The sequence below is a fragment of the Bombina bombina genome, chromosome 1 (genome assembly GCF_027579735.1).
Source record: "Bombina bombina isolate aBomBom1 chromosome 1, aBomBom1.pri, whole genome shotgun sequence".
NCBI classification, from domain to species: Eukaryota; Metazoa; Chordata; class Amphibia; order Anura; family Bombinatoridae; genus Bombina; species Bombina bombina.
This window is the reverse complement of record NC_069499.1, coordinates 1087267678-1087281935: the sequence shown is the minus strand read 5'-3', so window position 1 is coordinate 1087281935 and position 14258 is coordinate 1087267678. Positions and strand designations below refer to the sequence as shown.

The following is a 14258-nucleotide window of genomic DNA, read 5'->3' as shown; positions in this document are numbered from 1 at the left end:
GCATGTGTGTGTGTGTATGTGTGCATGTGTTCATGTGTGTGTACATGTGTGTGTGCATGTGTGGGTGTATGTGTGTGTGTGTATGCATGTGTGCATGTGTGCATGTGTGTGTGTTTGTGTGCATGCATGTGTATGTGTGTGTGTATGCATGTGTGTGTGAATGCATGTGTGTATGTGTGTGAATGCATGTGTGTATGAATGCATGTGTGTATGTGTGTATGTGCGTGTGTGTATATGTGTGTGTGTATGTGTGCATGCATGTGTATGTGTGTGTGAATGCATGTGTGTGTGAATGCATGTGTGTGTGAATGCATGTGTGTGTGTATGCATGTGTGCATGTGTGCATGTGTGTGTGTATGTTTGCATGCATGTGTATGTGTGTGTGAATGCATGTGTGTGTGAATGCATGTGTGTATGTGTGTGAATGCATGTGTGTATGAATGCATGTGTGCATGTGTGTATGTGCGTGTGTGTATATGTGTGTGAATGCATGTGGGTATGAATGCATGTGTGTATGAATGCATGTGTGCATGTGTGTGTGTGTGTGTGAATGCATGTGGGCATGTGTGTGTGTGTGTATGTGTGCATGTGTGTGTGTATGTGTGTGTGTGAATGCATGTGTGTGTGTCTGTATATATGAGTGTGTATGCATGTGTGTATGTGTGTGTGTATGTATATGTGTGTGTGTGTGAATGCATGTGTGTGTGTGTATGTATATGTGTGTGAATGCATGTGTGTGTGTGTGTGTGTGAATGCATGTGTGCATGTGTTCATGTGTGTGTACATGTGTGTGTGCATGTGTGGGTGTATGTGTGTGTGTGAATGCATGTGTGCATGTGCATGTGTGTGCATGTGCATGTGTGTGTGAATGCATGTGTGTATGAATGCATGTGTGTATGTGTATGTGTATGTGTGTGAATGCATGTGTGTATATGTGTGTGAATGCATGTGCATATGTGTGTGTATATGTGTGTGAATGCATATGTGCATGTGCGTATGTGTGTGTGCGTATGTGTGTGTGCGTATGTGTGTGTATATGTTTGTGAATGCATATGTGTATGAATGCATGTGTGCATGTGCATGTGTGTATGTGTGTGTGTGAATGCATGTGTGTATGAATGCATGTGTGCATGTACGTATGTGTGTTTATATGTGTGTGAATGCATGTGTGTATGAATGCATATGTGCATGTACGTATGTGTGTTTATATGTGTGTGAATGCATGTGTGTATGAATGCATGTGTGCATGTGTGTATGTGTGTTTATATGTGTGTGAATGCATGTGTGTATGAATGCATGTGTGCGTGTGTGTGTGCATGTGTGCGTGAATGCATGTGTGCATGTGTGTGTGAATGTATGTGTGCATGTGTGTGTGTATGTGTGCAGGTGTTCATGTGTGTGTGTATGTGTGTGTGAATGCATGTGTGCATGTGTGTGTGAATGCATGTGTGCATGTGCATGTGTGTGTGAATGCATGTGTGTATGAATGCATGTGTGCATGTGCATGTGTGTATGTGTGTGAATGCATGTGTGTGTGAATGCATGTGTGCATGTGCATATGTGTATGTGTGTGTGAATGCATCTCTGTGTGTGTGCATGTGCATGTATGTATGTGTGTGTGAATGCATGTGTGTATGAATGCATATGTGCATGTGCATGTGTCTGTGAATGCATGTGTGTATGAATGCATGTGTGTATGAATGCATGTGTGCATGTGTGTGTGAATGCATGTGTGTATGAATGCATGTGTGCATGTGCATGTGCATATGTGTGTGTGAATGCATCTGTGTGTGTGTGCATGTGCATGTGTGTATGTGTGTGTGAATGCATGTGTGTTTTAAATGCATGTGTGTATGTGTATATGTGTGTGAATGCATGTGTGTATAAATGTATGTGTATAAATGTGTATGTGTATGTGTGTATATGTGTGTATGAATGCATCTGTGCATGTGCATGTGTGCATGTGTGTATGTGTGTGTGAATGTGCATGTGTGCATGTGTTTATGTGTGTGTGAATGCATGTGTGTATGTGTGTGTGAATGCATGTGTGTGTGAATGCATGTGTGTGTGTGTGTGTGTGTGTGCATGTGTGTGTGTGTGTGCATGTGTGTATGTGTGTGTATGTGTGTGTGTGTGAATGCATGTGTGTGTGCATGTGCGCATGTGTGTGTGTGTGCATGTGTGCATGTGTGTGTGTGTGTATGTGTGCATGTGCGTGTGTGTATGTGTGCATGTTTAAGTTTATATGATGTACTGATTTGGGCATGCACTATGTATGATTCATTTTTTAAGCTATATACTGCTACTGAACATGATCAAAATATTTAAAGGGATATGAAACCCATTTTTTTTCCTTTACTGATTCATATAGAGTATGTTGTTTTAAACAAGTTTCCAGTTTGCTTCTGTTATCTAATTTCTTTAGTTCTCTTGGTGTCCTTTGTTAAAAAAGGGATAACTAGGTAGGCTCAGGAGTTGCTGATCGTTTGTTGCACATATATGCCTCATGTTAATGGCTCACCCAATGCATTCGGCTAGCTCCCAGGAGTGTCTTGTTGCTTCTTCAACAAAGGATACCACGAGAATGAAGAAAATTAGAAAATAGAAGTAAAATGTAAAGTTGTTTAAAATGTTATTCTCTATCCGAATCAAGAAAGAAAATGTTTGTTCCTTTAGATCTCAGCAACTATCACTCATTTATTCACAAAAGGAAAACTAGAAAACAAAACTATCTCAAATTTAAATTTCATAAAGATTGGTACAGCATATTATTGCTGTAGGTCAGGGTAGTCATTTCCCTGTCTTTACATTGTTTCCTCACTGAATAACTCAAAAAACACTCACTTAAAGCGTCCTCAAAACTGACACATTTCAGAGAAATGAAAATTGTTACTGCATTTTATATGCTAATATTATGATTTTTCATATATAAATATATTTGTATTTTTTTCTAATTTATTAAGGTCTCTCCGAACAAGCCTGTAACTAAAACCGAAGAGGAGCCAAAAAATGATGTTGATGAGACGGTAGGAACATTTTAATAATATTCCATATGGCTACAATCTGCATAAAAAAAACAAAAATCCAAAGTGACAAAAAATATTGTAAGAAAATTATTATACTATTAGCACTGATCTATCTGTTGACATTAATATATATGTTTCAACTTCCATATGGTCGTAGTTTGATGGTCTTTTAACAATATAGAACAAATGATTTTTTAATTCAAATGATATTGAGTTTTATGAACTTGTTATATTCCTCACCCTGTATGAAATACACCAGTATTGGTTTAAAGCAACTTTACAAATAGAAAATAATACATTATAAAGCATCAATCATATTCAAGGAATAACAATCAAATATGTTGTTTTGTGTGGTCTTACTTGATACCAGTCTGTGTTTTTATGTCTATAAGCCAATGCCTAAGACATAATGGATATTTGATATGAGTTCAGTATCAGTCAATTGTGCAGGGACTAAATCTTTGCTAGAGACACTGTTTAGAGAGGCCATATTAACCAAGAAGAAAAAATACCTCTCATAATGAGTAATTTGCATATCCTGCTGGTGAACTATTATTTATTTTCCCATAAGTTAAGCAAGCAAGCCAAGCCCAGGAAAAGTATTTGTTTTAAAAGCAACTGCAAAGTAAGTACAGTCGTCTGTTTAAAAATAATTTTCACACAAATGAAGATAATTATTGTTTATTTTTTAAGCTCAAAAATATGGTGAGAAAAAGAGCTAAAGAAATATAGAAAGTCAAAATTCTCTACCAGCTATATGAGTGGTTCACAACTTTTTATATTCCGGTCAAAATGTAAATGCACATAGATGAATTACCTTTTTGAAAAAAAAAAACATATTTGCACAATATTGTGTTGGCAAAATGCTTCCAGTAAAAGTTATTTCTTTTATTTAGTATTAACATTTTTCTGTGCACTTGCATGTGAAGCATAGCTAGATATTATCAGTGCGCCAGTATTTAAATACTGCAGCTGCCCAGAGCATCAGTGAGGCTTGTAACATGTCAGCAATTAACAAATTGAGTCATTACCAGATGATACAAGCACCTTAGGCTCTCTGGTGCATGGTGCATACTACAATATACTTTTGAAACAGCTACAGCTTTTATCAGAAGCATTTTTGCTAATACATTTATATTACAAAAATGCTTCTATTCAGAACTGAAATGAATCAATGTGGATTCTAATTTTAGCTGGAATGTCCCTTTAACATATTGTTTGATAGCATTATACTTATTCCAGGCACTCCCAGTGTTTGTCCTTACCACCTGTAATGGAAGTTTATTCCATGAGTCAACTACCCTTTATGTAAAGAAGTACTTCCGCAAATTACTCCTGAATCTACTACCCAATACACCAGCGGCATCAAGTCTGTATTAATGATTATTGTATAACCAGAATCATTTTATGCAGATAGAAACATAGAAACATAGAATTTGACGGTAGATAAGAACCAAAATGGCCCATCAAGTCTACCCATATTACATGTTACTTTTTCCTTAGGATAGCCTTATGCATGTCCCAGGCATTTTTAAATTCCTTTACAGTCTTTGTATTTACCACCTCAAATGGAAGTTCATTCCATGAATCTACCACCCTTTCTGTAAAAATGCTTCCTTAAATTTCTCCTGAATCTGCTACCCTCTAACTTTAGATTGTGACCCCTTGTTTTGGCATTTATTTTTTGGTGAAAAATGCTTTCAGCTTCTATTTTATTAAGTCCCTTCATATATTTGAAGGTTTCTATCATGTCACCTCTTTCCCTTCTATCCTCTAAACTATACATATTTAGATTATAGAGTCTTTCTTTGTACGTTTTATATTTTAGACCATTATTTATATCTTTCTAAAGATATGGTCTCCAGAACTGTACACAGTATTCCATATTTGGTCTAACTAATGATCTGTAAAGTGGCATAAGAACCTTGCTATTTCTGCTACTAAAACCTCTTCCAATGCAGCCAAGCATTTGACTGGCCTTGCTGGCTGCACTGCGACATTGTGTACCAAATTTTAAATCATCTGAAATAATAATTCCCAAATCCCTTTCTTCTTTAATTACAGTCAGTAATGTACCATTGAGACCATAATTGGCCTTTGGGTTTTTGGATCCTATATGCATAATTTTGCTCTTGGTAATATTAAATTTCAGATCCCATTTATTTGACCAGTCCTCTAGTTTATTAATATCACAGTTCATTTGATCAACTCCTCCTGGAACATCTACCCTGTAACAAATTTTTGTATCATCAGCAAACAAGCAAACCTTCCCCTTAAGCCCACTTCCAATATCACTTATGAACATGTTAAACAAAACAGGCCCAAGAACTGACCCTTGGGGAACACCACTAGTAACTGATGCCTCATTTGAATGTACTCCATTAATTGAAATCCTCTGTCGTCTATCTTTAAAGGGACAGTATACACTCATTTTTATATAACTGCATGTAATAGACACTACTATAAAGAATAAGATGCACAGATACTGATATAAAAATCCAGTATAAAACTGTTTAAAAACTTACTTAGAAGTTCTTAGTTTAGCTCTGTCGAAAAGTCTAGATATGCAACATCTACGGCTCCTCCCTGGTCTATTATTTTAGTTATATGGTCAAAGAAATCAATTAGATTAGTCAGGCATGATCTTCCAGCAGTGAAACCATGCTGTCCTTTGTCTTCTAAGTTGTTTGTCTGAATGAAAGATACAAGTTTTTCCTTTAAAAGAGTTTCCATTAATTTCCCTGAAATTGAGGTCAAACTGACTGGCCTATACTTAGCAGTATCTTCCCTACTACCCTTTTTATGAAGAGGGACTCAGTTTTGTATTTTCTGAGAGTGTGATAGATTCACTAAAGGCCTCATCTGGATTTCTAGCCTCTCCAAACTCTCTAATTCCTAAGTTATTCTTTTAGCTTGATTTACTAAAGCAGTGTTTGGGTTTAAGTGACTGGGCGTAGTAGAACATTTGAGAAGAGGCTTGTGTAATCCCCTTTATGTGCACATCAAAGTTAAATAACTATACTGAAAGGCCCTTATTTACATGAGTATACCTCCTTCTTTTAATTATATTGTTTAGAAGTGGAAAAAAATGCACACAACTTTTTTACGTCCTTGTTTATTAAAATGTTAATGAAAAGGGGGGCGGAGTTAACTGCCAAAGCAACTAGTCGCATAATGGAGTAGCTCCCGGCTTCTATATAGATTTTGGGGGTTCTTTTTGACCTGAAAGCTCATAATAAGGGACAGATGTACTTTGAACCCCTGCCTAAAAGCCTGCTCGAAAGATTTGGAGAAGATCCGGGAAATTTTACATACCCCACTGACGGAGAGAGCTGTTACGGCCTAACCACGAGGAGGTTCAAACATGGAGGATTCCCACATGGCTATCTTAGCCCTCTTTAAACAGTATGATCGCCACATCACAAATAGACTGAGCCGTCTTATTTCTATAGCTGCACACCGACCTGAGGAAGACGGTACTGCCAGCTCTTGTGCAGGAATTGATGCGGCTCTGGATCCGCATATGACTGTTCACCAGGAGACTTCCACCTGATACCTTCTGCCGAAGATAACCTACCCTTTAAAAATTGCCCCAGCCCATGCGAGCAGCAATCATTCCTCATACCCCTCTGACCTGGGAGATGCGGCTGCTGCTCGCGACTTCTATGGAGAGCGTGCGTGCCTTCGGGGGGGAAAGGCTGTGGAAGGGGCTATACAAGAAGTTCTAACCCCAGAGGAGGGCGGCCTTGTCATGCGGGCCCCCTGTTTAATTGGATTGACACATCTAGATAACTTACCAGAGCGCAGCACTGCTTTGCCGCTAGCGGTTATGTGCCGGATGACTGGCTCGCACCCGACTCGTTGTGTCTGGCCGGGAGCTCTAGGGAGGGGTGCAGCTGGCCTTTGCCAGCGAGATCTGGGTCCTTGCGGTCTTCTGGTGGCAGACCTAATAACGCTCCCGATAGAGGCACGGCATGATGTTACCATGAGCCTGGTCGGTTTCAGCACAATAGCAAACATCAAGTACCGTGATCTTGTACACCTTCTTCACTCTGCAGCCCTACAGCTTGTCGATGGGTCAGTTCTGCTCCAGGAGTCCATACACGGCCCACTTCCATTGGATTCAGTGGGGGTGGGATAATCTCAACACCCCCCAAAATAAGGCGAGCTGTAGAGAAAAACATTATTACACAGTTCCAGCATTTTTGTTATTCTGTTTGCAATGCTCCATACGTTATTTTCCTATAGTCACCATTGGGTTTGCTTATATTTTGCCACCCTTAACTTCCCAGGTACTTTCTGTTAGTAGATAATTTATCTCCCAGAGACTTTAAGAATGGACTTTGAGTAGTATCACTACCTGTTTTCCTTGCTGGATGTCTCCTTTTAAGATTTACAATATAAATACCGTATTATGATAGCTCCTAAGTATGTATCTGTTTAAATACCTTTAATGTATCATACCATTGTTTGTGTGTGATTATATGTTTTATCCTAGATATTGTATGCATTATATATGTATGTTCAGCTTATTTAATAGCATCAGGGTAGGATTGGAAGTAGTGAGAGATCCCACTTTCTAAAATCTCCACTTAATTTACCCTTAACAGTCATAACACATTATGAAGACTCTAAGATAATGGTTGTCATTGCTTAATTGCTTATATGATGTGCTGTACTAATATTTGTTCCTGTTTTGTATTATGAATTCACTGTAGAAGGCTATGTACTCCTCATATATAGACTGTTGTATAGACTGTTGCTCTCACTGACTTGCTAGGGTCAGCACCTATTCTTATTGCCTAAAGTGCTAGTTGGTGGTGTGAAGAGATATTTTAGCAGCATTGTGACGCATTGTTAGCCAACAGACTCTAAGAAGAGCTATTCACACATTAGATAAGGGATAAAGATTCCATTTTTGCATATTAACTATATCATAACTATTAGCCTGTACAATAAGCTTATTATTATTTAGTTAAGCCAAGCTTTATATTATGACTATTATTCTGTGTTTCAATGTCTGCAGATGTTTATCCCCATAATCTTGGTATAACCATTAAGAGCGCTTATAAAATTTACCCATGGGATCAGGCTGGGCACTTTGTCTGATTAAGGGGACCTTATCACTAGCCTTCCATCCCCCCCCCCCCACTGTGTGGTAAGGGATAGCTTGTTTATCCTCCACATCTATTTTGTTGGCAGAGTTTTGTAGCCTCTGCCCAGTTCGTAGAGCCTTTATTAAAGTTTGTCCTCATATTAATGTAATGATGGCTCTCCAAGCCCTAATAAGGATAGATCTATTGTGCCTACTCGTAACTGTTTTTATTGCTTGCATGACTGAACACATGACTCCAATATGACTGTTAGCCTACATGAAACCCCATTGTAATTGTTCAGATTGCAGGGACTGTGGCTGACGTTAAATGACTTTAGCTGTAAGCAAAGCATGATGTTAACAAGAAATTTTTACAGCCACAGTCCTCATGGTTTCTGTTTCACTAGCTTCTTGGCGGGTATTACATTGTTAGCAGCCATGAGCTTTAATACATTGCCCACAGTTCTTGCACTTTTCTTTTAGTTGTTTCTCTGGCACTGTATAAGTTATCACCATATTAACTGCTAGTAGTCCATATCTTGTTAAATTCTGTGACCTCCTTCCACTCTTGTATCAGTTTCCTGGACCTACCCATGGTCCTGGTTGACGTGCGAAGGAAAGCGTTAAGTATAGGCCCATTGGTGGCCTATACCACTCAAAAATCCTCTGATTGACAGTTTAAATTCATCATGCTTTGCTGTAAGCAAAGCATGATGTTAACAAGAAATTTTTACAGCCACAGTCCTCATGGTTTCTGTTTCACTAGCTTCTTGGCGGGTATTACATTGTTAGCAGCCATGAGCTTTAATACATTGCCCACAGTTCTTGCACTTTTCTTTTAGTTGTTTCTCTGGCACTGTATAAGTTATCACCATATTAACTGCTAGTAGTCCATATCTTGTTAAATTCTGTGACCTCCTTCCACTCTTGTATCAGTTTCCTGGACCTACCCATGGTCCTGGTTGACATGCGAAGGAAAGCGTTAAGTATAGGCCCATTGGTGGCCTATACCACTCAAAAATCCTCTGATTGACAGTTTAAATTCATTGGGGTCCAAAAGTGGCCTCAGCTCCCTTGAGGTAAAAAAAGAGGGAGGTCTTGTGTTTGCTCTCCAAGCATTTTACATGTGAGTTATTTTTTTACCTTGATCCTTGAACCAAATTGTAATGTATAATATTATGTATGTTATCACATATCTTTGTTGTAACCTATATTTTTTGTTTCACTGAGCAAACCGAATTTTGCTATTGTATTTGTTGGACCCTCAATAAAAACTTTAAAAAAAAAAAAAAATGTTAATGAAAATATAAATGTTTATAAATTTTGATGTAGACTTCTTACATGTCAGGATATATATACATAAAATAATGGTACAGTGTGATGGGTCTGCTCAAAAAAATAACATAAATAATAAGTGTGGGATTTTCACTGAAAAATGTTCTAAAGTAGGGCTTAAATGTGATCATCATCTAAAACTGAAAAACAGCTCAGCAAGGGGTTAATGGGTTAAAGGCAGTGAATAACTGTATTGTGCAGGATAGACTTTCAGAGGAAGAACACATTGCAAAAGAAACTGGCCATGCATGCATATTCACCATGTTACCCGGGACTCATGGGACTGCTCCATTTTGCTGTCTTGCTTTCCACATTATTTTATTGACATAGAAGGGGATCCACAGATAACCCTATTAGAGAAACATGCTTATTAATTGTCTGAAAGTGCGTTCAACACATGCTCATTGGCACTTTACTCCTTCACAGATGTGTGTGGAGTGTATATCCTAACTAGAAAACAGTGCAGCATGCAAATTAGCATTAATCTCTTGGAATGAAACAGTACTTCTGATTGAAACATGTTTTTATAAAAAAAAATTTTTTTTAAATACAGTGTAGCATGGGCACACTAAGCTTAGCTTTCATCATACCATGGCCACAGCCATCCTGTTATCATACAATAAATGCTTGCATTGAAAACATAGTGAAAAGAAAGACATAGACAATATCTTAATTAGTAATCAATTAAATGAACTATGAAATAAAAATTAAATTTCCATGAAACAATAAAAAAAAATTCAAACTAACATGTTTTCACATTTACCTCTATCTCTTGGTATTATTTGATTAACTTTGTTCCTTTCCTTCATATCATAATAAAGCACAGCACTAAAAGAGCTAATTTCTTACTAGATCACATGGAGAACCATAACCATGTATCAAATAGCTCCACAATACCAAATAGTTCAAGGTTATAGCTTTACTAAACATCTAGGGCCTCATATTCAAAACCTTGCCGCTCAGTTGAGATATTCTAAGAAGTCTCGTCGGTACGGTGAGGCCCTTAAATTCTTTTTTTTAGAAACACACATTTTATCTTGAGAAATGTTTATGTTGCTATGTAGTGTTCAAAACACAGCAACATTTTGGGTTTACATGAGTAGCACATACATATGTGCATAATCCTTTAAAGCCTTATTTAAAAAATCCAATTATAATTATAATTTCATGAAAATACTTTTTAAAAAAACAAATCACAGTGACCTCTAGTGGGACCTTAAAATATTTAATTTCAATATCATAATTAGGCAAAAACTTTATAATAGAGTTATAGTAAGAGCATCCCAAGTTTCTTAGTTCTATACCTGTTTGTTAAGACAGCTGTAAAACTAGTTAAAGGAGAAACAAACATATTTCTTAAAATATTAATGATGTCTTATGATTAGGGTTGCCAGGTGTCCAGTATTCAACCGGACATTCAAGTAAAATCTTCTTCTTTTTTTTTTTAAAGTCCATGGGCAAGATTACATATACGGTTTCGGTATCACATATACGGCGCCGCATATAAATGCGGCGCGTATATTTCAAATCAGCTAATAGGATTTCAGTAGCTATCATCCAATTGGGTGATTTGAATTTGAAGAATTAAATCAGCCAATAGGAATGCAAGGGACGCCATATTGAAATGTGTACCTTGAATTCACTATTCAGTGTACGGCGACGATCATACGAAGAGGATCCTCCACGCTCCATGGCTCCGCGGTTGCTGGTCCTGCTCCGGATCACATCTCTACTTTTTACATGTGTTGCTGGCAACCAACAAAGTATAATTAAAGGGACACTGAACCCAATTTTCTTCTTTTGTGATTCAGATAGAGCATGACATTTTAAGCAACTTACTCATTTACTATTATTATCAAATTTTCTTCATTCTCTTGGTATCTTTATTTGAAATGCAAGAATGTAAGTTTAGATGCCGGCCCATTTTTAGTGGACAACCTGTGTTGTCCTTGCTGATTGGTGGATAAATTCCTTCACTAATAAAAAAGTGCTGTCCAGAGTTCTGAACCAAAAAAAAAAGTGTAGATGCCTTCTTTTTCAAATAAAGATAGCAAGAGAACATATAAAAATGTATAATAGGAGTAAATTAGAAAGTTGCTTAACATTGCATGCTCTATCTGAATCACAAAAGAAAAAAATTGGGTTCAGTGTCCCTTTAATGATTGTATGTTTCTGGCAGCCAAGGGATGAAATGATTGCCTATTTGTACAAAAATATACATGTAGAATCAAGAGTAGGGTCTAAGCCAGAGCTTTATGGGGGGCATTGTGTGACCACACAGACTATGGTCCCTAGTCACCTACAGATTGTCCGGTATTTTTATGGAGGACAGCCACCAACTCCACCTATGATGGCCTAAAAAAAGTAAAATTTTAAGATATTTTGGTTACTATTATAAAAAGTATTTTATATTATAAAAAGTATTTAAAAAAAGGTTAATTATAATTGATTGCATTAAATAGAGGTTTGAAACTGTGTTTTGTACTATTATGATCTAATAAATCTAAAATCCTCAATAATTTGTGCTTATGGTGATAACATAATTTATGTAAGAACTTACCTGATAAATTCATTTCTTTCATATTGGCAAGAGTCCATGAGCTAGTGACGTATGGGATATACATTCCTACCAGGAGGGGCAAAGTTTCCCAAACCTCAAAATGCCTATAAATAAACCTCTCACCACACCCACAATTCAGTTTAACAAATAGCCAAGAAGTGAGGTGATAAGAAAGGAGCGAAAGCATCAACAAGGAATTGGAATAATTGTGCTTTATACAAAAAAATCATAACCACCACAAAATGGGTGGGCCTCATGGACTCTTGCCAATATGAAAGAAATTAATTTATCAGGTAAGTTCTTACATAAATTATGTTTTCTTTCATGTAATTGGCAAGAGTCCATGAGCTAGTGACGTATGGGATAGCAAATACCCAAGATGTGGAACTCCACGCAAGAGTCACTAGAGAAGGAGGGATACAAATAAAGACAGCCAATTCCGCTGAAAAAAGAATCCACAACCCGAATCAAAAAGTTTTAAGCTTATAATGAAAAAAAACTGAAATTATAAGCAGAAGAATCAAACTGAAACAGCTGCCTGAAGAACTTTTCTACCAAAAACTGCTTCTGAAGAAGAAAAAACATCAAAATGGTAGAATTTAGTAAAAGTATGCAAAGAAGACCAAGTTGCTGCTTTGCAAATCTGATCAACAGAAGCTTCATTCTTAAAAGCCCAGGAAGTAGAAACTGACCTAGTAGAATGAGCTGTAATCCTCTGAGGCGGCGATTTACCCGACTCCACATAAGCCTGATGAATCAAAAGTTTTAACCAAGAAGCCAAAGAAATAGCAGAAGCTTTCTGACCTTTCTTAGGACCAGAAAAGATAACAAATAGACTAGAAGTCTTTCTGAAATCTTTAGTAGCTTCAACATAATATTTCAAAGCTCTTACCACATCCAAAGAATGCAAAGATTTTTCCAAAGAATTCTTAGGATTAGGACACAACGAAGGGACAACAATTTCTCTACTAATGTTGTTGGAATTCACAACCTTAGGTAAAAATTTAAATGAAGTCCGCAAAACCGCCTTATCCTGATGAAAAATCAGAAAAGGAGACTCACAAGAAAGAGCAGATAATTCAGAAACTCTTCTAGCAGAAGAGATAGCCAAAAGAAACAATACTTTCCAAGAAAGTAACTTAATTTCCAGAAAATGCATAGGCTCAAACGGAGGAGCCTGTAAAGCTCTCAAAACCAAATTAAGACTCCAAGGAGGAGAGATTGACTTAATGGCAGGCTTGATACAAACCAAAGCCTGTACAAAACAACGAATGTCAGGAAGATTAGCAATTTTTCTGTGAAACGGAACAGAAAGTGCAGAGATTTGTGCTTTCAAGTAACTTGCAGACAAACCCTTATCCAAACCATCCTGAAGAAACTGTAAAATTCTAGGAATTCTAAAAGAATGCCAAGAGAACTTATGAGAGGAACACCATAAAATGTAAGTCTTCCAAACTCAGTAATAAATCTTTCTAGACACAGATTTACGAGCCTGCAACATAGTATTGATAACTGAGTCAGAGAAACCTCTATGACTAAGCACTAAGCGTTCAATCTCCATACCTTCAAATTTAATGATTTGAGATCCTGATGGAAAAACGGACCTTGAGATAGAAGGTCTGACCTTAACGGAAGTGGCCAAGGTTGGCGACTGGACATCCGAACAAGATCAGCATACCAAAACCTGTGTGGCCATGCTGGAGCCACCAGCAGTACAAACGAACGAATTATGATTTTGGAAATCACTCTTGGAAGACGAACTAGAGGCGGAAAGACATAAGCAGGTTGATAATTCCAAGGAAGTGACAACGCATCCACTGCTTCCGCCTGAGGATCCCTGGATCTGGACAGATACCTGGGAAGTTTCCTGTTTAGATGAGAAGCCATCAGATCTATTTCTGGAAGCCCCCATATCTGAACAATCGGAAGAAACACATCTGGGTGAAGAGACCATTCTCCCCGATGTAAAGTCTGGCGACTGAGATAATCCGCTTCCCAATTGTCTATACCTGGGATATGAACCGCAGAGATTAGACAGGAGCTGGATAATGCCCATGCAAGTGTCCGAGATACTTCTTTCATAGCCTGAGGACTGTGAGTCCCACCTTGATGATTGACATACACCACGGTCGCGACATTGCCATGTCTGAAAACAAATAAACGATTCTCTCTTCAGAAGAGGCCAGAACTGAAGAGCTCTGAAAATTGCACAGAGTTCCAAAATATTGATTGGTAATCTCGC

The 14258-nt window shown here is 37.6% G+C and overlaps 1 protein-coding gene across 8 annotated transcripts in view; it reads left to right on the top strand.

The window, feature by feature from the left end:
- The window catches only part of BCAS1 (brain enriched myelin associated protein 1), a 268834-nt gene that overhangs the window by 166226 nt on the left and 88350 nt on the right, over positions 1–14258 (top strand). For all 8 annotated transcript variants that reach the window (XM_053694190.1, XM_053694403.1, XM_053694261.1 and 5 more), the window contains exon 6: positions 2964–3026. In XM_053694190.1, the coding sequence (XP_053550165.1) occupies positions 2964–3026 (63 nt within the window). The remainder of the gene's footprint in view (positions 1–2963; positions 3027–14258) is intronic.